At 59.0% G+C, this 21,727-nt stretch overlaps 10 protein-coding genes across 10 annotated transcripts; 5 read left to right on the forward strand and 5 right to left on the reverse strand.

Annotated features, from left to right (window-relative positions):
• Nucleotides 1-304: 304 nt before the first annotated feature.
• Nucleotides 305-3,371, reverse strand: BDZ90DRAFT_261965 (hypothetical protein; the record flags this gene model as incomplete). The annotated part of the gene is made up of 6 exons (XM_025508428.1): nucleotides 305-493; nucleotides 588-850; nucleotides 919-1,500; nucleotides 1,577-2,149; nucleotides 2,236-3,235; nucleotides 3,297-3,371. 6 exons carry the CDS (start codon nucleotides 3,369-3,371, stop codon nucleotides 305-307), a joined length of 2,682 nt encoding a protein of 893 aa, XP_025360373.1.
• Nucleotides 3,372-3,869: 498 nt separating this feature from the next.
• Nucleotides 3,870-5,295, forward strand: BDZ90DRAFT_61982 (hypothetical protein). Its single transcript, XM_025509728.1, has 3 exons — nucleotides 3,870-3,939; nucleotides 4,017-4,095; nucleotides 4,203-5,295. Exons 2-3 carry the CDS (start codon nucleotides 4,035-4,037, stop codon nucleotides 5,186-5,188), a joined length of 1,047 nt encoding a protein of 348 aa, XP_025360374.1. The 5' UTR covers nucleotides 3,870-3,939; nucleotides 4,017-4,034; the 3' UTR covers nucleotides 5,189-5,295.
• Nucleotides 5,296-6,156: 861 nt separating this feature from the next.
• Nucleotides 6,157-7,937, reverse strand: BDZ90DRAFT_228139 (hypothetical protein; the record flags this gene model as incomplete). The annotated part of the gene is made up of 3 exons (XM_025504792.1): nucleotides 6,157-6,225; nucleotides 6,276-6,477; nucleotides 6,694-7,937. 3 exons carry the CDS (start codon nucleotides 7,935-7,937, stop codon nucleotides 6,157-6,159), a joined length of 1,515 nt encoding a protein of 504 aa, XP_025360375.1.
• Nucleotides 7,938-8,219: 282 nt separating this feature from the next.
• BDZ90DRAFT_233771 (CDP-diacylglycerol--serine O-phosphatidyltransferase) lies at nucleotides 8,220-9,615 on the reverse strand. Its single transcript, XM_025506755.1, has 3 exons — nucleotides 9,243-9,615; nucleotides 8,911-9,136; nucleotides 8,220-8,842 (listed from the first exon to the last, which is right to left on the reverse strand). The coding sequence occupies exons 1-3, from the start codon at nucleotides 9,593-9,595 to the stop codon at nucleotides 8,315-8,317; spliced, it is 1,107 nt and encodes a 368-aa protein (XP_025360376.1). The 5' UTR covers nucleotides 9,596-9,615; the 3' UTR covers nucleotides 8,220-8,314.
• A 325-nt stretch (nucleotides 9,616-9,940) lies between these two features.
• Nucleotides 9,941-10,325, forward strand: BDZ90DRAFT_261969 (hypothetical protein; the record flags this gene model as incomplete). The annotated part of the gene is made up of 3 exons (XM_025508429.1): nucleotides 9,941-10,031; nucleotides 10,117-10,211; nucleotides 10,305-10,325. 3 exons carry the CDS (start codon nucleotides 9,941-9,943, stop codon nucleotides 10,323-10,325), a joined length of 207 nt encoding a protein of 68 aa, XP_025360377.1.
• Nucleotides 10,326-10,539: 214 nt separating this feature from the next.
• Nucleotides 10,540-11,038, reverse strand: BDZ90DRAFT_233772 (hypothetical protein; the record flags this gene model as incomplete). The annotated part of the gene is made up of 1 exon (XM_025506756.1): nucleotides 10,540-11,038. A coding segment is annotated over exon 1 (251 nt), but the record flags the coding sequence as incomplete, so codon positions are not given.
• Nucleotides 11,039-11,600: 562 nt separating this feature from the next.
• On the forward strand, nucleotides 11,601-12,881 carry BDZ90DRAFT_233775 (carbon-nitrogen hydrolase). The gene is made up of 2 exons (XM_025506757.1): nucleotides 11,601-12,534; nucleotides 12,617-12,881. Exons 1-2 carry the CDS (start codon nucleotides 11,610-11,612, stop codon nucleotides 12,832-12,834), a joined length of 1,143 nt encoding a protein of 380 aa, XP_025360379.1. The 5' UTR covers nucleotides 11,601-11,609; the 3' UTR covers nucleotides 12,835-12,881.
• Nucleotides 12,837-13,727, reverse strand: BDZ90DRAFT_233776 (ribosomal protein 60S). The gene is made up of 2 exons (XM_025506758.1): nucleotides 13,471-13,727; nucleotides 12,837-13,379 (listed from the first exon to the last, which is right to left on the reverse strand). The coding sequence occupies exons 1-2, from the start codon at nucleotides 13,627-13,629 to the stop codon at nucleotides 13,206-13,208; spliced, it is 333 nt and encodes a 110-aa protein (XP_025360380.1). The 5' UTR covers nucleotides 13,630-13,727; the 3' UTR covers nucleotides 12,837-13,205.
• A 342-nt stretch (nucleotides 13,728-14,069) lies between these two features.
• BDZ90DRAFT_62333 (40S ribosomal protein S15) lies at nucleotides 14,070-15,190 on the forward strand. Its single transcript, XM_025509729.1, has 4 exons — nucleotides 14,070-14,101; nucleotides 14,420-14,520; nucleotides 14,617-14,723; nucleotides 14,810-15,190. Exons 2-4 carry the CDS (start codon nucleotides 14,436-14,438, stop codon nucleotides 15,155-15,157), a joined length of 540 nt encoding a protein of 179 aa, XP_025360381.1. The 5' UTR covers nucleotides 14,070-14,101; nucleotides 14,420-14,435; the 3' UTR covers nucleotides 15,158-15,190.
• An 867-nt stretch (nucleotides 15,191-16,057) lies between these two features.
• BDZ90DRAFT_275661 (hypothetical protein) lies at nucleotides 16,058-21,399 on the forward strand. Its single transcript, XM_025508890.1, has 3 exons — nucleotides 16,058-17,046; nucleotides 17,109-17,432; nucleotides 17,515-21,399. Exons 1-3 carry the CDS (start codon nucleotides 16,431-16,433, stop codon nucleotides 21,159-21,161), a joined length of 4,587 nt encoding a protein of 1,528 aa, XP_025360382.1. The 5' UTR covers nucleotides 16,058-16,430; the 3' UTR covers nucleotides 21,162-21,399.
• Nucleotides 21,400-21,727: the final 328 nt, after the last annotated feature.

The raw sequence follows: 21,727 nt of genomic DNA on the forward strand, positions 1-21,727 counted from the left end.
TCGCCACGGGTTCGCAGTACATCGTCATAACAGTGAACGACGTCGTAGGATATCAAAACAACACTCTGCGTTCATCAAGTTCGCTCTACACTCTGCAGACCGTATGATTAACGAGCGTCATGAAGGATCGTATTCAATCGAAGTAGTGGCGTAAGCAAAGAGCGTCGTCGGTCAAGTAAGGAGGAGCGGATAAAAGGTCAAGGCAGGGGCGGTCCGAGGTGAGATGACGTGGGTATCAGCTTGAGCATCGGTGACTCCGAGGCCTGATGATCTACGCTTCAAAGAGGCGAGCAGGCCGCATGGCTCAAATATCGAGGCCATTTGCTCTCCTCAGGATGCTCAGGAGCATACCAGCCGTCCCAAGAAAGCCAGCGCCCTTGCTTAGCCCGCTGGCCACCTTCTTGACTTTCGGTGGGATCTTCGGCATCTTGAAACGGGCATCGAGAGCGTCATCGTCGAGTGCTCGGAGGGCGAGGGCGAGCGTCTGAGCGTCCTGTCATTAGCGACGGGTGAGGAGGTGGTCAGCATTCGTGGCACGCTGAGCTCAGCCTCGCCAGGCTACTCGCCTCAATGTCTCGTCGATTGACGAAGCCCTGAGCAAAATGCTTTGCATCGGTTCCGATGTCATGGAGAAAGCTCATGAAGTCGCGTGCGTTGAGATCCTCGCTGGAGTCACGGTCGGCAAGAAGGTCGTCCACGAGGTCGTTGAGGTCACGCTGATGGACGGGCTTGCCGGACTCTGCTTTGAGCTCCGTGAGCAGGGTCTGTAGCTCTTTTGCTTCGTCAGCAGTCATCTCCTTGTGGGTCACCATGCCGTCAATCGCCTTCTGTATTGTAGCCTCGTCGGCGTCTTAGAGGAGAAGGCGGCGTCAGCACAAGCGCGCTTTTGGCTCGGCCGCATAGCTACCCGCTACTCACTCTTGATGGCTGCGATCATGGACTCGAGCGCTTGACCAATTGGATGCAGGGCGCCATCACGCCTGGCTGGGAAGTTCAAGTTTTGGAGGTAGGCGTCGTCGCGACGGATGAGCTTCCTAACAAAGGCGGCTGCCAAGCCCAACTTGCGCCAGAAGCCACGTCCTTGGAGGCTTGAGCTGGCCTCGCGAGAGAGGAGGTCGATCACATCATCGGAATGACGGGACGAGGTGTCGCTGGCATCACGTTGCGAGATCAATGGAGGAAGCATCGTCATGCTTTCCACTAGCCTGCGCAAGTCTATGTCGGACCTTTGCTCGGCGTCAACTGCATTTTGAGGCGATGACAGCTCGTCTTCGTCACGAGTGACACGCAAGGAATCCAGCATCTTGCGGTAAGATTCGCTGTTGCCCACTGAAAGACGATCCTCAGCAGTGAGCAGCGAGTCAACGTGGTGGCTGGTTGGCAAGGTGGTGGATCCTGCCTCGGGTAGATCTTGCTGGTGAGCGGCACTGCTCTCGATGCGAGCGGCCGGGTCGTCGACGTTGGTACGGCCGAGGAGAGCTGCAGATACATCGTCGGACTCTGCAGAGGATAGACAGTAGTCACAGCCATCAGCGATTCAATGTCGGCCGCTCTTGTCACCGCGAATCCTTCTCACCTCGAGTGTCCGGCGCTGTGGAGACGTCTGAAGGCGATTCTTCGCGCTCTTGAACGGGAGATACCAAGAAAATGCGGTCTGCCGCCTGGCCTTCCCTTTTCGGCGCAATAGCAGCAGCGACATCGATGTCGCCTCGCTTGCTCAAGGTAGGCTTGTTTGGCGGCGAGCGACGCATCCCAAGGCGCTGCTGCTCTACCTCTTCTTCACGTCGTCGCAGTGCATCTGCGATGTGAGCGTAGGCATCATTGTCGTCAGATCTCCTGTTGTTCTTCGGAGTGGACAGCCAATAGACGACGCGATTCGAGATACCGCCTACCATGCCCTTGGTGAACGAGACGCCAGCATTCCAAACGGCTTTTCCTAGCTTGGCGTACCCACCTTTGCCAGCTGTAGCTGAAGCAGCAGCGTCGACCTTTGCGGTGGAAGACGCAGGGTCTGGTTTCGACGAAGACTTAGAGTCCGAGGAATCGATTTGCTTCCCTCTGTCGCCCTCACCATTCTTTTCGTCTGCTTGACGATAGACGAGACGAAGTAGGGGACCATCTTCCTCAGTTGCTGCTGGTGTGATGCGTTCTTTGAAGTAGTATTAAAAAGAGTGGGTCAAGGTCACCATGCAGTCGCAGCGCAGCGCAGCGATAAGGAGCCGAGAAAACGCTCACCTTGGGCACCCTCAGCCCTCTTGCCGCTCGATGACTTGGTCGTGCCACCAGGCGCAGGCGATGGAGTTGTCTTCGACGTAGTTTGCTTCGGCTTATCCTTGTCGTGAACCTTTTGAAGCTGAGTCATCATGAATGACATACCCGCCGAGTCGGCCATGCGCAGACCGACGTCCTTGAGTCCCTTCTTCATCTTCTTCTTCCATGAGTCCTTGATTTTGAAGGTTCGCGCGTCCATCGCACCGAATTCGTACAGGCGGGGACCATGCGAACTGGTCGAGTGCTCATCAAGGACGCGACGCTGATTGCTTTGCGGCTGTTGCTGGCCAACGAAGAAGATTGGCACGCCTTGGGTGTCGCGCTCGACCACGTCGAGGCTGAGCTGACCCTGACTGATGTCTTCTTCGTTGTCTCGTTGTCCTATGATAAGGACAGGCTGCTTGTCGCGTTCGCTCAGAAGGAAGTGAGGTCGGGCCTGCAGGTCGTCGTCGTCATTCTCCCTCTTGCCCGTGAAGACGATTGGCACCTCCTTGGGGTGCTCGCCGGCATCCCTTTGGCCGCGGATGAGGACTGTCTGCTCAGCGCGCTTGCCAAGGACGAGGTAAGGCATACCCTGGGCGGCTGCAGTTTTTGCACTGTCTTCATTCCTTTGGTTCACGATGAGAATTGGAGGCTCTTCCTGCCGCTGACTGACGAGGAAGACCTCTGGCTGAGCTTGCGCCTCCCCCTCATCGCGCTGACCAAGCATGTAAACTTGAGGCGGCCTAGCGGAGTCTCGCTCCGCAACAAGCACGACAGGAATCTGGTCCTCTGACTCGCCTCGCTCAGCGAAAAAGTCGGCACGATTGAGTTTGCCTGCTGCAGTCGGGCTTATCGCAGTGCCTTGAAGGCGAGAGAGGCGCAGACTAGAGCCCAGCTCATCGGGACCGACTGCGAACTGAGATTTCTCATACTGATGCTGCGGCCTGGTGACTGTGGTCGAATCGGGTATCTCAGCGGACATCTGCGAAGCAGCAAGGTCAGCCACTGGATTATCAGGGCGAGCAGGCCCAGCACAGACTCACTGGGATCGGAGCCGCAGCTGACATGTGACCAGCCAGGGCCAAGCCGAGTGTGATGTGAACGGCTGTGAGCTTCATTCTTGGATGCGGTGTACGGGGCCTGCGGAGGAGTACGGACTACCGTTGGTTGGGGTAAGGTAAAGGAAGAGAGAGGCCTGCTTCTCTTCGAGGTGTGATGCTGATTGTTGGTGGTACTAGTGGTAGGAGGGGCCTACGAAGACCGGCTTCGTGAATATGATGTAGGGTAGGAGAAGTGAGCTCTGCTGAGGGGAAGGGCTGAATGAGCAGCGAGATGCTGAGTTTTTGTATCTTCATCGCTAAGCCTGCGTGGCAAAGGGGCGTGTGCAGCCGTGCAACGAGCATCGATGCCCACGTTCGTCGCTCAGTATTCGTTCATGCTATCGTCTTTGCTGTTGCAGCTCAACGCGCCATCTTGCCGCTTTGCTTGCTGTCATCGGGAGATGATACGAAGTCGGCGATGGTGTGAAGGAGGGTGGAGCTCACGCCGTCGGCCAAGCCACACTTCGCTTGACGGCACGAGTGTGCGTTCGTGCGTCTGTGCGGGCGTCAAGCGCCCAACTTGTTGCCGGCGGCAGGATAGGGGCGGGTGAGGCCCCTGATTGATGACGAGCGCCAAGCGACGATTGCGAGTACAAAAGAGAGCTTTGCACAGACGCACTTGAGAACCTCGTGCTCAGCTAATCTTTCACTTCATCCTCTCAGCCTACCTTACTCGCCATCATGGGATGTGTCTTCTCATCGCTTGCGCAGGTGTTCCTCTATGTCGGCGAGTTCTTCGAGAGTGAGTGACGAGCGCCTGGCCATGCTGCGTGCCAGATTGGCGATCACCGAGCTGAGATTGCCTCTTTTCCCTTCCCACTCATCTTCGCCCACGTTGCTACGCCGCAGACGTCTTCCTCCTTCTCGGCGAGATCCTCTCGGTCCTCACGCGCGGCATCTTCACCCTCCTCGTGGGCATCTGCGACATTCTTGCCGCCGCCTCGTGCTGTTGCCGAGTGCCCTACGACCAGCGGCCGGATCGAGGCACATTCGTCTACTCGAACGCAATCACAAAGGATGTAGGAGGCAACAAGGTTCTCAACAAGATGGTAATCAGCCAAGCCGACAGAGCCAAACAGCGTGAGGATAAGCTCAAGAAGACAGAGGCTGCGCTGGAGAAGCAACGTGATGCCAAGGAGAGCGAGGACGATAAGGCTACGTCCGAGTCAGCCGCCAAGGAAGCAGATGCTGCGACAAAGCCCTTCATGGCGCGCTTCTTTGGTAGTCAGCCCGCAAAAAAGATCGACGGGACGCCAGCTGCCGCCGCAGTCGCCGCCGCCAGTGGCAAGGAGGGGGAGGTCGCTCCTGAGCCAGTCGCAAAGGGCGACGTCCCCGCCGAGACCAAGCCTGCAAAGGAGCCTTTGGTCAGGCGACTATTCGGCAAGCCCGCTGCAGCGATGGCCGAGAAGGGGGAGACTGCGCCCCCCGCACCCGTGGAGAAGTCAGTCGACGTTGCTGCTGCAGGCGCACAAAACGCTGCGGACCCCGCCGAGCCCGCTGAGGCTGGGAAGGCCCCCTCTAAGCCCTTTTTCGCATGGCGTTCCAACGAGAAGCCGGAGGAGCAGAAGACCCCCACCGTCTCTGCCAACAGCGCACCTGCCGATGGCGCCGCCGCGCCGCCGGCTGAATCCGCCACGGCTGCAGCCGCCGACAAGCCCACCGAACTGAAGAGGGCCAAGACGACGCTTCAGACTCTGTGGCACGGCAAGAAGCCCGCTGTCCCAGAGAAGCCCACGACCGCTGGCGCTGCTGCTGCCCCTGCTGACGGCGACGTAGTAAAGACTGAGGCTCCTTCTGCTGCTCCTGCGGCTGTCGAAGAGCCCAAGGCCGCTTGAGCCAGGTCGCAGAAGTTGCTCTAGCCTTCTCCCTCTAACATACCACGACTCGATCATACCAATCCGGAGACTGATTCCCTTGTAATGACTCTCACGACTCCTTCAATTCACGCCCTCATGATATCTCATGATCTACCCATAGTGAGGCTTTGTCGTGATTGATGGCAGACATGCACCTCCGGTAGCTTCGGTATCCGCGCCTCAGAAACAAAGCTCAGAGCCAATTTCCCCAGAAACGCCAGCCAATCATCACCTCCCTCTTGCCCTCTGTCATGTCCTTCACAAGCAGCCGATCCTCCTCGTTACGTGAGTTGAGGCCCAAGGCTGAGAGTTGGCGAGAAGTGAGAGGAGGCATTTCTCGCAGCGACTTCAGCGAGGTAGTGTCGCAAGAGGAAGAAGGGTGGGAGCCAGGGAGAAGCTCGGCTCGATCATCGTCGTCGTCGTCGGGCATGTCCGCAGCACCTTCGCCCTGGTCATTCGCCGACGGGAAAGCGAGGGCCTCGAGGTCCAGTACGAGCTCTCGGAGCCATTCTGCCCAAATGGTGAAGATCGCCCTCGCCAATCGCGTGTCACGATGTGACTCTTGCTCCGCATTGCGGCGATTGCGACGGGAGCGAGTAGTAGCAGTGGAAGAGGTAATTGCGTGTTGATCACGCTTTGAGCTCTGTGACGGCGGTATGAGGTGCCGCTTTGATGGTGAGATGGCGGTGGTCGCGCTCGCCTCCTCATCATCGTAGCCACGGTCTGTGCCAAGCAATACGTCCTTTGTCGTGGTTCCAGCGGCAGAGGACTGCCTCGAGCGACTTCCTGAGCGCCTGAGGGTGCTCCCACCGCCAGATCTCGATGCGGCCGGGCTATGTACGCCGCACGCCGCTAAAAGAGGATCGATGTCGTCATCGTCGTCCTCTCGAGGCGAGACTTGAGGGTTTGTGAAAAAGTCGTCGGCTGGTTCCGAGTCCAGACCATTGCTAGTAGAGCCCACCGGAACTCGCAGACGTCGTGAGCTGCCGCCATTGGCCGTACTCAGCTTCGAGGATCTACGAGCAGAGGAGGACTGGGGAGATGACGATGTCAACGAGTTTCCCACCGGGGCTCCCTCAGCATCCTCAAGGGCCTGCTCGCCCTCGTCGTCACTGCCGCTCTCGCTTTCGCCCCCATCGCTTTCGGAATCGCTATCAGGTAGCAGCATGAGTCCAGCCTGTACCCCTCCATCTTGCCTGATGCTCAGCGGCACGTATCCATAGCTCTCTCGCAGATTGATGCGCCATTGCTGAGGTATGAAAGAAAGGCTGGAGAGCCAATAGCGCAGGAAAGCCAACAGATGGGAAAGGAGAGCTCTGGGTGATGCAGTGGCGACTTGCTGATCTGCTGCAGATGGCTTCGCTTCAAGCCTGGCACGATCCCCTCCATCGTCAGACGCGGCTGGGCGTACGCTGGAACGGCTGCCTCTTCTTGCAAGGCTGCGTGGCTTGCTTGCTAGGCGGACACTGCGATGCTCATTTGACCTGGCGAGAGCAAAGTCGCGTGGCAGCCACGGTACTGCCTTCAACTTGGCGGTCGTCTTGCTCTTCTTTGCTGAGGCGTCCGTCCGTCGTTCTACGCGATACAGATTGGGCGAAGAGTCGCGCGGGGTATGAAGGGAGGAGAATGTGGACGAGGAGGAGGGAAAAGCAACCGGCGCTTGATGTTGCTGCGTAGCTCCGGTAAAGAGGGGCGAAAGGTCTAGCAGGCAGTCGTAGAGATCTGGCTTCTCGAGGAGCAGCTTGTCCGTCGTCCACGAAATCCAGCCCTGTGACAATGGTGCCCGCCTTTGTTCTTCCTGAAGCAGCCCTAGGTCCTGCAGACCGATGATGCCCCGCACCTGCGGCACTCGATGGCCTCGACGATGGCGCAGCTTTGTAACGTTCCTGCCGCCCTCTTGGCCCTCTGCATCCCCGTCCTCCTCTTCGTCAAGGTGCAGGGCCGCCTCGAGTATCTCCGCAATAGTCCACCCAATCGAAGCGGCATTCTTCGTCTGCGCTCCCAGCGGACAGAAGATGACCAGCCTTGTTCCTCTCACCAAAAGCTTGCGGAGCAGTTGAGGTAACAGTAGCCCTAAGGCGTTTGCTACAGCTGGCAAGTCCAGCAGCGGATCCGCTGAGCTGATTGCCCTACGTGACAATGGGGCAGGACCTCGTATTGCCTCGATCTCTAGGAGCGAGGCGCGGAGATCGTCTGACGAGGAAGGATCGAGGCGATGAGCGTCAAGGAAGGCGTTGATGATGGAGTGATCGCGAGGCCGTGAAGCTGAGCTGCTGGCCAGAGACTCGAGAGCGTCGATGTGTGGTAGGCAAGCTGCCAAGTGAGCAGAAGGTGTCGAGCCTACGGCCAAGGCGATAATCCCTACGGCGATCATACGTGCTCCTCTCTGGTCGTCGTCGTCTTCATCCTCCTCGGCCCCGCGTTGCTCCTCATCGTCCTCGCCGCCGAGCTTGCGATTGACGAAAGCAGCGACTCCGACTCGGTGATATCGCTGCTCATCACCCAATGTCTGCTCGGGCTGACCAGGCAGATGGAACCAGATCAAGTCGCGATGAAGAGCATGTGAGCCACTAGGCAATGCCTTCCATTCTACACCTGATAGGTCAATTTCGTGGCCGTGCTGATGGGTGATCTCATTTCCTCGTCGGACGTGGAAGTGAGCTTGGAAGATGGACACGAGATTATGTGGCCGCTGCGATGATGATGACGATGATGCTATCGCGGGCATCGTGAGGGGGGACGAGTCGAAGTGGGAACGGTGAGAAAGGAGGCGACAATGTAATTCGCGTGGGCTGCGTTCTATTTCAAAGCCACCAGCGGATCGACGGAGCGAGGCGAGCAACTTCCCCCTCTCACCCTTCCCCGCGTGTGGACAAAGGAAAAGGGGCCGAGCGCAGCTCACACGCGCACGCTACTGAGCTAGAATTCTTCCATTCGTCGTCCAATACGACTTTCATTTCGAATCGTTACAATCTCTTGTGCGTGCAAGGATATCGGCGCAATGACACAGCTTTTTGTGAACAATCTGCTAATTTCGTCTCGTCGTGATCGTTGAGGATCTTCCGCAACCTGTATGCTCTTTCCCTCGCTTCCCATTGCTGGCTTTCAGGGCTTCGGTACCCTCAACGTCTTGCTCACCATGGCCACCGCCCATGCGAGCCACAGCAGGCTGATCCAATGCAGCTCAGCCGTCAACGAGTCGACGAGGCCGCCTGACAGCTTGAGGCCGAGTAGGCCAGCGACTTGCTTAAGGCCCAGCTCCGTCTTCCCGAATGGTACGCCGTACGAGTACTCCGAGAGTTTTCTCACCACACCGCTAGTCGAGCCGGACACAAAACGGTTGGTGAATTGCAGCGCTCCTCCCTCCATCTTTACCACGTCTGCTCCTTCGAACTTGCCAAAGAGGAGGCAGAGGGCCATGCCGCCGACGAGGATGAGGCTGGTCGGGATGGGCAGACCCTCGAAATACTTGGCTTTGCCGCTCTTGTCGTGCGGGATGAGGGCCGTCGTTACATTGAAGCGGGCAAGGCGGGCAACGCCGGCGCAGATGAAGATGGTGAGGATGAGCGTGTCCAAGGGAGTACGCAGGCCGAGGGTGAAGGCGGCCACGCAGGGCGCAGCGCCGAAGGAAATCTACGAATGCAAGGCGACATTGGAGCATGAGCGTCATCGTGCTCTGCATCGTCCTCGCTGTCACTCACCGAGTCAGCGAGCGAGTCAAGCTCTTGGCCGAGCATGGACCCTCCTCCCCTCCATCGAGCGATCTTGCCGTCGAGCAAGTCGAAGATAGCGCCGAAGAAGGGACACCAAAGAGCCAGCCAGGCATATCGAGTGTTGCCCGTAATGAGATAGCGTCCTGAGCAGAAGAAGGACTGTGCTGCGCAGAAGGCATTCATGATGGTGAAGGCATCGGCGAGGCGAAAGTTGCTGCGGGCGGACAGAGGAGGAAGAGAAGGCAGAGAGAATAGGGAGCATGTGTGAGCCATTCCGAGCTAGAGCACCTCGTCCGCCGAATCCATTTGCTGCTACTCACCGCACCAGCGAGAAGTGACCGCTCGTCTCTACAAACTTGCGCAACGCTACCTCCTTCTCATCGTCCTTTGGCGGCAGAGGCGGAGCAGCCGACTTGGACGTCATCTTGGCACCTGGATTGCCGTTGGACAGAGCAGCGGTATGCGATGCGTTGGCAATGGCTGTTGAAGCTCCCAAAGAGGCGACACCGGAAGAAGGGTGCGAGAGAGGTTGCGGTTGAGCCGAGGCCGTGAGGAGATGGAGATCGTCGTCCGAAGAGGAGACGACGGCGGCTTTGGGAGCCTGAGCCTGGTCTGACGAGTTTGTGGACTGTACGAGGGATGGGTCAAAGGACTTTGGTACGGTTCCTGGCATGCGATGGGTTCGACGAAGAGATGGGCAGGATCGAAGCGGTGGTCGATGGTCTAAAACGAGAGCCAAGAAGTTGATGTGTTGGCCCGGTTCAAGTGTTAAGGCGAGGCGAGGCGAGGCGGTGCGGTGTGCGGTGCGACATCGTGGCCTCCGACTCGTCTCGCGGGTGGAGTCCGAGTCGACTGAGAGACAAGACGAGGCGGACGACAGACAGACCACAAGGGGCCACAAACGGAGCGGAAGAGGATCCAAGGGCGGCAAGAGGGACTCGAGAATTCCAAGCTGCGACACACCACTGTCTCGATCCGTTCATATCGTCCATCGCTCCTCGTCGCCGTCGCCATCATCATGTCTTCGGCCAACACGGGAGCGCCTCAGGGGACAGGCACCACTTCGATTGGATCTACGCGCGTCCAGGCAAGCGAGTATATCTGCGCCGGTGAGCATGACGAGGGGGCGTGAAAAGGGAGCGCTGTCGAGAGACGATTACTGACCAAGCTCTCATGCTCCTTCCACTCGTCCAGACTGCGCCGCTCTCAACGAGGTCCGACCTCGCGAGCCCATCCGCTGCAGGGAATGCGGTCATCGCGTGCTTTACAAGCAGAGGACCAAGAGGATGGTGAGCTTGGGCGAGGCTGGATGGATGTACGGATCGCTTCAGGATCGATCAGCTCACATCCCCACCTCGTCATTACTCTTTACGTTTACACAGCTTCACTTCGAGGCTCGATGAAGCAGCAGCGACAGCTGAGCAATCGCACAACATCACCATCACAGACCGCTCGCATGAGCCGGTCGCTCAGCTGCGACCACACATTGTACTTTTAGAAGGCTTAGAATCTATTCACTCCCACACACGCCAATCGCACACCTGTCGTTGGTGGCTCAAGATGGATCACTTTCTCTTTGAGGCCTGGCTACCTGCCCCTGCCTGCGCTCCAGTAGCTCCCGAAGCTCCGTTGCCAGCTGCCTGAGGCGCGATCCGCGACTGGGCCTGCTGCTGACCACGAGCGATTTCGCCGTCTGGGTCGAGGGATGCCTAGCGAGGGCGAGGGCGAAAGCATCAGGGGTAGTTCAGCGCCGTTCAATCACGGCGAGCGTGTGTCTCATTTAACGTGCCGTCACTCACTGTCAGCTTTGGCAGCAGCGAGACCATGGCCCACGCGCCTAGCGCAATGAGGATCATGGGCGAAGAGACCGTCTGCCAGAGGTAGTTGAGCGCATTGAACTCCTGTACCGAGTGGAAGTAGGTGGGCATAGACTGAGGCGGCTCCACGAGTGGCAGGGGCTCCGGGTTGGAGAGGTAGAGGCTCGATGAGATAGGGAAGAGGCTGTGCATTGGGCGAGGGTTGAGGAGGAGGGACGGTCAGACATCGATCAAGGTCTTCGAATCCCTGCGCTGCGCTACTACACTGCTCACGGATTATGCGCTCGAACAGAGATTTGAGCAGGCTGCCCTTCCTTCCTTGCTGGTCTCACATCGACCCTGAATTGCCTGAATTGCAAGCCCCGAATTCGATACTTGAGGAGATACGTATCCGGATTAGCAGGGAGCGATATCGTCTTGGTAGTCCCGTCCTCTGCCGTCTCCTCTCTAGTCTCTACAGGCAGACCAGTACTACTTGGCTCGGGGAGCTCAATAGACCAAGAACCATCGCGCTTGATGAACGTCTCGAAGCGTGTGGACGCAGCATTGTCGTCGGTGAGGTTCGCAGCGAAAGCGACGACGCGGCCAGAGGGACCGGCGAGCCAGTATTCTCGGAGCAGGTTGTGCGAGGCGATCTGACCTCGCAGAGTGACACCCAGCGCTGAGGAGGCGGCGCAGATGAGGAGCCCCACCGACAGTAGGGCAAAGTGTCGCATGGCTAGTGGGCCTGGTGGAGAGCAGAGTAGAGGCAACCAGCCACCCACACACGCACACTTGTTCTCGTGTCGAGTCCGTCCGTCCCGTCTGTCGGTGCGTCGGCTCGCTCGCACTGTTCTTGAGATCAACGGCGGCTCCCTGCCGCTACTTCCGATGCTTCCTTGTCGAGAAGGTCCAGGTCATTCAAATCGAACCGCTCTGCTCATCCCCACTAAGCCCACTACCGACATCATCACCGTACTCTCCGTCTCCACAGCCATGTCAGACCCGCAACGCCCCACGGTGCTCGTCGCTGTCCAAGAAGCGCCGATCGCATTTAACCTATCCGCGAGCATCGCCAAGCTGCAGTCCCTCACCTCTCAAGCCGCCTCCAAGGCACGCAGGGACGCTCAAGCGGAGTGGGGTAATGACGCAGCCTCTCGTGCACAGATCCTCGTCGTATTTCCCGAAGCCTTTCTCTCCGCCTACCCTCGCGGCATGGACTTCGGTGCCACAGTCGGCTCTCGGACGGATCAAGGTCGTGCCTGGTTCCGACGATACCATCAGTCAAGTGTGCCAGTGAGCGATGTTGAGGGAGCAGAAATGAGCGCGATTAGAAAGGCAGCGAGTGATAATGGTGTAACGCTGGTCGTTGGCGTCATCGAGCGATGCGACGGACCCATCAGTGGGCCACCTAGGGAACAATGGGGCGCCACCGCAAGAGGCGGGAGCGGGACGCTTTACTGCGCTGCTCTTACCATCTCGCCGACCGGGCAGCTCCTTGCCGCACGACGCAAGCTGGCTCCAACGGGCAGTGAACGTCTCGTGTGGGGACAGGGCTCGCGAGGGGACATCCGAGTAGCAGACACGCCCGTTGGACGAGTTGGGGCGGCCATATGTTGGGAGAACTACGTGCCGCTGTTCAGGCATGCTCTCTACCAGGAGCATGCGGAGATATGGACGGCTCCGACTGCTGACGGGAGAGAGCAATGGCAGTCGACGATGGTGCATGTTGCGTGTGAGGCGAGGGCTTTCGTCGTGTCGGTAAATCAGTTCAACACGAGGGCGGACTTTCCTGAAGACTACCCTTGCTTGCCAGGTGGGTAAGGAGAGGCTGACTACGATGGAGACAGCGGCGTGCGTACGCTGACCCTTCTCACTCGTCGCTCGCTTGCGCTCAGACGCCAAGTCAACTGACGTGGTCACACGAGGAGGTTCGGTCATCGTCGGACCGCTGGGCAAGGTGCTGGCCGGCCCGCTCTGGGATCAGTCTGGTTTCCTTACTGCGTGCGTCGACGACATCAAGGGTGAGATCATCGAGGCGAAGATGGACTTCGATGCGACGGGACACTACTCGAGGCGTGACCTGTTGAAGTTGGTGATCAACGAGGATGCGTGATCTTTTGAATGCCGAAATTGAATCGCAATCAGAAGCTTGCCGGTCAGGATGAAGTGCAGCGTGTCAAGTCAGTTTCGTCAATCAACCACACACAGCTGCACTCGGTCAAGAAATAGAGTGTGATTGAGGAGAGCCGTGATGGATCGCACCGCTCGCTGACGAGTTGGCGGCCATGCATGACTGCAAGGAGGTTGAGAAAGGCGTGAGTGGCATGACGACTACGGTCCAGCCGTCCTTCACGTCGATGAGAAGGCAGAATGCCTCGGAGTGCCTCGCGAAATGCTGCTTTCCCAACACCTGGCGATGACGAGACGCTATTGTGCTGCGCCGCCATCTTCTTCCCTGTCCTCGTCTCCGGCGCTCGCACGCGCTTAGTCGAAGAGACCGAAGCCCATGTCGTCGTCGGACTCCTCCTTCTCCTCCTTCTTCTCCTCCTTCTTCTCCTCGGCAGCGGGGGCAGCACCACCAGCGGCAGCGGCGGGGGCAGCAGCGACGGCACCGCCGGAGGGGACAGAGGCGAGCTTCTCCTGGCCCTCGGTGATGAGCTGCGAATGAGCAGGGAAGAAAGGAGAGGAGAGGAAGCGCGTCAGATGAATAATGTCTGTGAGTAACCACTGTACTCGCTCGCGCACGCACCTGAGCAATGTCCTTGCCGTTAAGCTCAGAGACGACCTTGTCGAGGCGCTCCTGCTCCGACTCGATGCCGACAGTCTCGAGGAGAGACTTGATGTCAGCGGCCGAGGGAGAGGCGTTACCGCCGAGGGTGAGGAGGAGGTAGGCAGCGAGGAACTTCATTTCTGCTTGTAGTAGTAGTGGGGGGCCGACGCAAATCCGCTAGTAGCTTTGATCCTGGTATGGAAGACTTGCGCACTAAAGGCTAGGAGGTTGATAAGGGTAAAGGAAGATGGGAGCCAGATTCGTCCTGCGTCCGCTTCATCGTCGCTGGTGCTGCTGCCGCCGTCGCAGCCAGTCCTCCCTCGGGTCGGAGCGGTGGGCTCAGCCGCCTCTTTGCCCGCCCAGGTCGGAACTGCGGGTCGGCAGAAGCTTATGTCAGCAAAACTGGCTCACGGCTCGGAGCCGCGCGGTCTGGTAGACTGCGAAGTGGGCGAGGGACCAGTCAGGCAGGCAGGCAGCCGCACTCGACAGACTGAGCCGGGCGGGGCGGGAGACGAGGCGAGGCGAGCGACCTTTGACGTCGAATCGCGCCAGCTACTCATCGTCCTCATCTTCCATCCTCCTCCGTCCCCCCCCGACAACACCGCCAACAGTGGGTATCAGCGCAGAGATTCGATCGAGCACGCACCATCATCCACACGATATCGAAGATGAGAGGGGACCTGGGCACGCTCGAGTAGAGTGGGCGTGAGGTCGCAGCAGAGGTTCCCGGGAGGGACGAGGACGCAGGCTAAAGGGCGTATGCCTGGCCACGATGGGGCTCTTTGCTCGCCACATCCTTTGTCTCCCATCGTACAAAGGAACGCCAGAGGCGCAGGGGCTGGTCATCAGCAGGCCACTGCTGAGACTCGCTGCAGAAAGGGCAGTGCGTGGAAATGGCGCTCCTCGAATCTGCTGCGATGCTCAGCAGTCTTGCCCACCACTTGATGGCGTCATCAGCTGATGGTATGGTCAAGCCGAGCAAGAGGAAAGAGAGGCCTGCAAAGGGGCAGGACGAAGCGATGATGGATCGTGATGTGTCGATGCATCACTTCGTACCTTTGACTCTACTTCACAGGAGCATGTGACTCACCAACCACTCTCCTTTCCTCTCCCATCACTTCGCAGTGGATGACTACGATGCCCAGGCTGCCGCCGAGAAGAAGCGCGCTCGCTCCTTCCGCAAGTTTTCGTACCGTGGTGTTGAGCTTGACCAGCTCCTCGACATGTCCAACGTGAGTGCAAGTGATTCAGTGCAGGCGCGAGACAGCCCTCCGGGACTTGTCAGTTGACTTTGTTCGTGTCTCTTGCACCGCTGCAGGAGGAGTTCATGAAGATCGTCCACGCTCGTGTCCGCAGGCGCTTCACTCGTGGTCTTAAGCGCAAGCCCATGGGCCTCATCAAGAAGCTGCGCAAGGCCAAGGCCGAGGCTCCCCCCAATGAGAAGCCCGCTCCCGTCAAGACGCACCTCCGTGACATGGTCGTCGTTCCCGAGATGATTGGTTCCGTCATCGCCATCTACAACGGAAAGGTCTTCAACACGGTCGAGATCAAGCCCGAGATGACTGGCCACTACCTCGCCGAGTTCTCCATGTCGTACATTCCCACTCGTCACGGCAAACCCGGACTCGGTTCGACCAACTCGTCGCGCTTCATCCCTCTCAAGTAGACGAGAGAGATTGGAATGCGATGATCATTTTGCGGCTCCATGACTGCGAGAAGGTGTGATTGCGTGTCACTGGAGCGCGGGGGCAGGCAGAGGGGATTTTGCGACGAGCGGTGGAGCTGGACGTTGGATATCAGCATTCGCTGCCTGATTAGTAGTCCCGCTTGCTACCGCGCCTTCACACGCGCGCTTTCGACCACCACCACCACCACCCATGTACTTTTGTTTGTTCGAATCAACCCTCCTATACAGCTTCTTGGTCGAGGTGGTGCAGGGCTCGCATACTATCACGGCTTGAGCTGAAGCTAGCACGCACTCAGATGGGACAAAGCCAGGGCGAGGGCGAGTTACGGCCATTCGACACCGCTTCCCACGCCCTAGGCCGTGCTTGACAACGGGGGCATACGGCCATGCTCTCCCCGATGCTCTTGACCCTTCTCTCTACCACGAGATCCCCGCTGGCTCGCCTACTGCTTCGCTGCGATCAGATGCTCAACATCATCATTGTCGTCGCGCAGCTTCTTCTCGTGCGCGACCCGAAATCTCCCTGACCCCTGCTTGCTTGTGCGTTGCCTGGGAAGAGCAGCTCTCATCTCTCGCGCTGAGCTTGCCTTGCCCTGCCCTGCCCTGCCCTGCCCTGCCCTGCCCTGCCCTGCCCGCTAGCCTCAGCCTAGCCTTAGCCTTTTGCCTTGCCTTGACGCCCTACTTTGTCTTGCCGCCCTTTGTGCCGTCCGCCAAGTGTGCTGCCTGTCCGCCCAGTCGTCGAGGCACACCCCGCGCCCAGCTGAAACCAACACCAAGCGGCAGCATCGGCGGCGGCCAATGGCGGAGACGGCGGATGGGCGCTTCAGGAGCGAGTCGACGAATGAGAGCGGGCCAGACGCTTGGGGGTCAACGAGGAGGCAGCACGGGGAGCAGCAGCAGAAGCAGCATCATAAGCGACTTCATTGCCTCGTCACATTGATGAGGAGCAGCGCACTTGCTCTTCTCATCCTTCCTGACCTCATCGAGCGAGGCGACTCCTTTTACCCCTCGATTCCTAGCTGCGTGCTACGGAGAGGCACTCTCGATACCCTAATCTACCCTCACGACCCATTCACGGTTAGCACTGCCTGCAACTAGGCAACCAAGCGGATCTTGCCGCCGTCCTCATCACGCAGCGCACCGTCTCACGATCCTGGCTAAATACAAGCGACGCCCTCTGACGACGACGACGACGGCAACTTGATCGGCCGCGCACGTCAGAACGACATTGCCCCTGACACCAGTCTCGGGCATGACGACCATCTTCAGCAGAAGATCGGCCAAGTCCAAAGGCGGACTAGGCAGTCTGGGCTTCGGCACCTCATCATCCTCCAAGTCCAATCGATATGGCACTGGTATCTCCAGCAGCGACTTCCACGGTACCTCCGGTTCCGCCGAAGCCAACGGCCACGATATCAGCAACACAGCAACAACGCCAGCATCGGCACCGCCAGGCTTATCGCTGTCACTGCCACATTCCAGCGATCGACCGAAGCTGCCTACCAAGTCGAGCGCAGCTACTGGACCCTCTACCACACAAAGCCCCTACGCAGACGACTTTGGCAGGTTGACGCCCACGCAGACGATGCCTCGCAATGGTGCAAGGATAGCTGGAGTGGGAGGGCTCACAGTACCACGGGGGAGCGAGGGCGGTCTCTCAAGACAAAGGACAATCGATACCAACGGCTCTCGACGAGCTTCCCCTGATCCTTTGCTACCTCTGCCTGCGGGTACCAATGCAACGGCTACAGCCAGCGGCAAAGAGGTCTACCCGTACGGCTACACGCACGAAGGATGGGACATCGAAATCACACAAGCAACTGCTACGCAAGTGGTCGAGCTGTGCGCAAAGGAGATTCGTGCACGAGGTGAGTTCAGCCAGCACTGATGGTGCAGACTTGAGTACTGATGTCATTGATCGCGCTTGCAGGCCTCGACTCTCCACTCATCTTCTCGTCGATGGCCCTCGACCTGTCAGCATCCGGTGTCGCCTCTCTTATCAAGGCCTTTGTCGCCTCAGACCCTCAGGATCTGGAGCAATCGACGCTAGCCCAAGATGTCCGTTATGCTAATCCGCACAATCTCGCAGCTTTCATCAAGTGGACGCTGGCTCGACTGGGCCGCTTCTATGCCGTACCCGTCCCAAGTCAGAACCCTGCAAAGAAGGGCGAGGTTCAGGAGGAGGTGGCGGTGGTGCAGCAGAGAGGTTGGCTCGACATTGAAGCCTACGGGGCTTGGCGAGAGCGAGAAAGAGGTGAGCATCTCGCGCGGAAAGAACGAGGGCAGCACTACGAGAAGCGCCAATGTTGACACTGCTTTGACACCATCGGATGCAGCCTCCGACTACCCCTGGACCGCCTTCACTCAATTTTGCTCCCTCGTCGACGATGACGCCGGTAAACTTCTCCGCTCCCTCTTCTCCCTCCTCTCGTCAACCACCTCTTACTCGCTCAAGAACGGCATGACGCCGTCAAAACTCGCTCGGCACTTCGGCGTCTTACTCTTCGGCTTGCCTGAGGACGAGACCTTCGCTCGCACGTACGAGTCATTCATCAAGGCCTCTAACGCGACTGAGCATCTCTTTCTTGCCTACATCAGGGACCTCGCAGCATTCGAGGTGCTACCCATGCGCCTCATGAGTCACGTTGACAACTACCCTTTGATGCTATCGCACGACACGATGAAGCCAGCCAAGCATGTCCGCACGCTACCCGTCACTCAGATCGAGCGTAACGTCCGCTTCTACTCTCAGGATCTGATCCAGTCTGCTTGCGAGTGGGAACTGGCAGATCCTTGCGAGGAATGGCTCGCCTGCTGCCTGTTGGCCAAGAGAAATGGCGTTGAAGAGCCTCAGCTCTCGGACCGCTTTCGCAAGCTGGTCAATCTCCGTGGAAATGGCGGCCTTGATCGAGCCAGCAGCGGCAAGAGCAACGGGCAGGACAAGCTCAAGCCATCACTACCGCCGTCTGCGAGTGACAACATCAGCCATCACCTACCTCGACATCGCAGCAAGAGCGAAGATCCAGCCTCGTACACGTCCGTCGTCGACGAGCAGTGGGGCACCTTCCTTAACGATGGTTTTGCAGCACCAGATCCGTCCAAGCTCGCCTTCGACCTTCACGAGTCAGAACGCAAGGCTCGCACGCAGAAGAGATCGACGCTCGCGTGGTCCGACTTCCGTGACCTCGGCTTCGACGGTCCTCAAGACGGTGCAGCCCTTTCGGCGGTACTCAGCTTCGATGATGGACTGAGAGAGGACATGGAGAAGTGGCCAGGCGAGCGAGCCGAGCTGTTGGATCGCATTCGAGAGCAGACCAAGAAGGCTCCGCCCTTCAAGTACGACGGTAGGCCGAGGGTCATTGCTCGTCCAGGCGATACCGAGACGACCGATGGCCGGGGCGAGACGATTTTCACCCACGTTGACGACGTTTTTGCCGAGGTCTGGGCTGACTTCCTCATCGGCAATGGCTGGTCCAATCGCGACGAGCCCACGCATCGCACGGCGAACTTCGTCGTGCTGCAGTACAAGAGTCGGTCACATGCCCACTCTGTGGAAGGCCAGGACGCTGCATCTTCGACGTCCAGCTCGTTCTCAGATGACCGCAGTGACGCTGCCTGGTTCGTCGTCCAGGAGATTGTGCCGAGCGACTACAGGGCGGAGCTGGGGGCGATCGGTCGCTCAAAGGGTCGCAGTGGGTCCTCTGTTCGTAAGCTGAACCTCTTCCGCAGACTCAGGGGAGGTAATAAGGACAAGCCGACGCCATCCATCCCTAACAGCTCAAGCGCAAAATCGTCGGCTGGCACAACTGGTAGCCGCATTGGCGCATCGACCGCCGCGGGTCGATCTTCGACATCCAACACTCGGCCAGTAAAGGACGATGGCGACATCGACACGCTCTTCCCTCCTGGGACCAAGAAGCTTCACCTTGGACAAGATCCTGCAAGTCGCGCAGCCCCATCCCTCGATCTGGAGCGCCATTCGACGACCAAGAGTAGCAAGCGCGGTGTCAACCTCTTCAACACGCAGATGCCTGGCTCCGGCTCGTCATCGGCAGAAGAGCCGGTCGAAGGCGGTGGTGGCTCAGGAGGTGGCTTCATGACCAGTCTGCGTGGAAAAGCCTCTGGCATGTCGATTCGCCATCGTCTTGGTGGGAGCTCGGCCAATGACGATGCGCCTGCACCGCCGCCTCCTCCCAAGGGCTCATCGACGGCTTTGAGTGCAGGTCAGCCGCAGAACGGAGGCCTGAAGACAACGTCGTCCTTTGGCTCTGCCGACTTCGATACTCACAGCTTCCAGGACCCAGACGACCACCTCGCGCCGAAGAAAGAGGGAGACAAGAAAGTCAAGGGCCTCAGCGCTGCTCGCAGCATAGTGCGCCACAAGCCTCGTCAGCAGTCCCGAGACGACTCATGGGTAGACGTCATGACGAAGAGCAGGATGGGCGATCAAGACGCGGTGCCGCTACGAGAGGTCAATGTTCCGCGGACCGCCCCTATCAGGACTTCGTCGCTAATTCCAGAGTCAGAGGACGGAGTTGAGGAGGATCAGGGCGGCCGCGGCGACACCACGCCCACGATGACCATCTCACGCTCGCCAGCGCGCACGCCCACTCAAGAGCAAGCCGCGCCTTTCGGTCCCACGTCTACTTCCGGAGCCACGCTCAAGGCAGCGACAACACCTTCACCAGCACGAACATCGCCTCAGCGCTCATCTGCGCGAAAGCCGGCTCCTGAGGTAGACCAATTATCTCCGCCAAGACGACAGGATGCAGGCAGCGCGAGCTTCTCAAGAGGGTCGCCTTCTGTCAAACCGACTGGCGCAGTGGCGTCTGCTCCCGCCGGGCCGACTGAGTCTACGCCTCCACCCTCCGATGGCTCACGGCCGTCCCTCAGCTCCTCCGCTGCGACCAATTCTCCCAGCTCGCTAATCGAGTCCCGCTTCCCCACCCCGCCAGACCGTCTCTCGCTCATCTCATCATCCGCTGCTCCAGCCGACTACCGCAACAGCTTCGTCTCCACCACGGACAGCGAGGCAGGCGCAGAGATGATCGATTTCCGCATCCCGAAGCGGACTGACTTGCGTAGCGTCAATACGAGTGTGGATGATGCAGCTAAGGGTGAGCAGAGCAGGCAGGAGAGAGTATCGGCTGCTGTACTCAGGGCGAGGGAGCTGAGGGCCAAGCTACAGCCTACGGGGCAGTCGGGCGGGCAGACTGGTAGGTCTGTGTCACCGCAAGACCCCGCGGCCCCGGGTAGTGGCGCAGCCAAGCCAAAGATCGACCCTTTTGCCAAGAACCCCACATCAGGCAAGGTGGCTAGTATCGCAGCTCGCTTCAAGGAGCCCAGCGCGGGCACCAGAGATGTTGAGGGGGCAATGCGACCCGGCGGCGGGACCGTCAAGGCGCGGGCAGCTGCGATGGCTGCTGCTGCCAATGCTGGAAATGAAGCGCCCGCTACAGCGAGCGACCCGCCGGCTGTCAAGACAGGACCAGCAGGTAACAAGGTAGCAAGTCCCTCGTCTTCGGAGCTCACGCAGGCCGCATTAGCTCGAGCAGCCAAGAACAGGAGTATGATGGACCCGGAACAGCCCCCATCACCCCGTCGACCCGATTCCATGTACGGCGGGGCAGGCAGCAGTGTCGCCGGTGATCATGAGTCCCTCGCACCGGACGATGCTGCCTCCAATTACTCGCGCGCCTCCTCGTCGGATGATCCGCCTGGCTCAAGCGGTGCACTCGCCGGGTCAGGAGGGACGGAGAGCAATTGGGGTAAAGTGGTGACCCGTCAGCATGGCCAGCAACAGGCGTTGCAAAGTGCCTTATTGCAACAGGAGGGGAGTCAGGAAGACGAGGCCGTGGAGACCCTTGATGAGGACGAGGACCAGCAAATTGCGGCGAGAGAGCCGTACAGGCCTGGTCAGCCACTGGACAACTTGTTGGAAGAGAGTGAGAGCCAGTTGAGCGGGACGAATAGTAGAATGTGAGCGCGAGAGAGTAGAGCTGAGCGTTGCGCTGGGGCAATCCCTTTAAGAAGGCGAAGGCAGACGGGCTGGAGAGAAGAGCAGAGAGGTAGTCGGGAACCAGCAGCATCACCATAACAACCATCGCGTACCGCACAAGTCCACTTCGACTTCTTTCCCCAGACCTCATTGTTTATCCTCTTTCATCGGCACGCTTGCTCAGATGAAAGCGGCGGCCAGATTCAATATTGATACCAAACACGCGCGCGCGCCTTGAGCTGCTGCTGTCGGCGTCTTGTCGCTCGTCCGCACGCACCGTCTCGGAGCCATCCGGCCGGCTGACGATATCCGTTTCCTGTGCTTCGGATCAATCGAGCAGCCCGATGCTATTCTTCCACGTAGCTTGGCGGTCGTTTCCAAGATGACGATCAGGTGATGTCGATGTGGGTGGCGCCGGGGGTGAGGCCTTTATTCCTCACCCGCTCCCCGCCGGTCGGGCTTGGGTGAGGCAATTAAAGCTCTCTCCCGCCGCTGCTCGCTCCGCGCTTGAACCTCTGGTCCCTTGCCCTTGGCTGTCGTGCGACACACGC

The sequence above is a fragment of the Jaminaea rosea genome, assembly GCF_003144245.1.
Source record: "Jaminaea rosea strain MCA 5214 unplaced genomic scaffold BDZ90scaffold_13, whole genome shotgun sequence".
Taxonomy (NCBI): Eukaryota; Fungi; Basidiomycota; class Exobasidiomycetes; order Microstromatales; genus Jaminaea; species Jaminaea rosea.

Excerpts from the sequence above, each read along its gene's own strand:
- BDZ90DRAFT_61982 (XM_025509728.1), top strand. The coding sequence starts at position 4,035 with ATGGGATGTGTCTTCTCATCGCTTGCGCAGGTGTTCCTCTATGTCGGC. Across the intron at positions 4,096-4,202 it reads TGTCGGCGAGTTCTTCGAGA|ACGTCTTCCTCCTTCTCGGC; the intron begins GTGAGTGACGAG and ends GCTACGCCGCAG.
- BDZ90DRAFT_233771 (XM_025506755.1), bottom strand. The coding sequence starts at position 9,595 with ATGCCAGGAACCGTACCAAAGTCCTTTGACCCATCCCTCGTACAGTCC. Across the intron at positions 9,137-9,242 it reads GGTCACTTCTCGCTGGTGCG|CAACTTTCGCCTCGCCGATG; the intron begins GTGAGTAGCAGC and ends GTCCGCCCGCAG. Across the intron at positions 8,843-8,910 it reads TTGACTCGCTCGCTGACTCG|ATTTCCTTCGGCGCTGCGCC; the intron begins GTGAGTGACAGC and ends TTGCATTCGTAG.
- BDZ90DRAFT_233775 (XM_025506757.1), top strand. The coding sequence starts at position 11,610 with ATGCTTCCTTGTCGAGAAGGTCCAGGTCATTCAAATCGAACCGCTCTG. Across the intron at positions 12,535-12,616 it reads AGACTACCCTTGCTTGCCAG|ACGCCAAGTCAACTGACGTG; the intron begins GTGGGTAAGGAG and ends GCTTGCGCTCAG.
- BDZ90DRAFT_233776 (XM_025506758.1), bottom strand. The coding sequence starts at position 13,629 with ATGAAGTTCCTCGCTGCCTACCTCCTCCTCACCCTCGGCGGTAACGCC. Across the intron at positions 13,380-13,470 it reads ACGGCAAGGACATTGCTCAG|CTCATCACCGAGGGCCAGGA; the intron begins GTGCGTGCGCGA and ends GCTCATTCGCAG.
- BDZ90DRAFT_62333 (XM_025509729.1), top strand. The coding sequence starts at position 14,436 with ATGGCGTCATCAGCTGATGGTATGGTCAAGCCGAGCAAGAGGAAAGAG. Across the intron at positions 14,521-14,616 it reads GGACGAAGCGATGATGGATC|TGGATGACTACGATGCCCAG; the intron begins GTGATGTGTCGA and ends ATCACTTCGCAG. Across the intron at positions 14,724-14,809 it reads AGCTCCTCGACATGTCCAAC|GAGGAGTTCATGAAGATCGT; the intron begins GTGAGTGCAAGT and ends GCACCGCTGCAG.
- BDZ90DRAFT_275661 (XM_025508890.1), top strand. The coding sequence starts at position 16,431 with ATGACGACCATCTTCAGCAGAAGATCGGCCAAGTCCAAAGGCGGACTA. Across the intron at positions 17,047-17,108 it reads AAAGGAGATTCGTGCACGAG|GCCTCGACTCTCCACTCATC; the intron begins GTGAGTTCAGCC and ends TCGCGCTTGCAG. Across the intron at positions 17,433-17,514 it reads TTGGCGAGAGCGAGAAAGAG|CCTCCGACTACCCCTGGACC; the intron begins GTGAGCATCTCG and ends CATCGGATGCAG.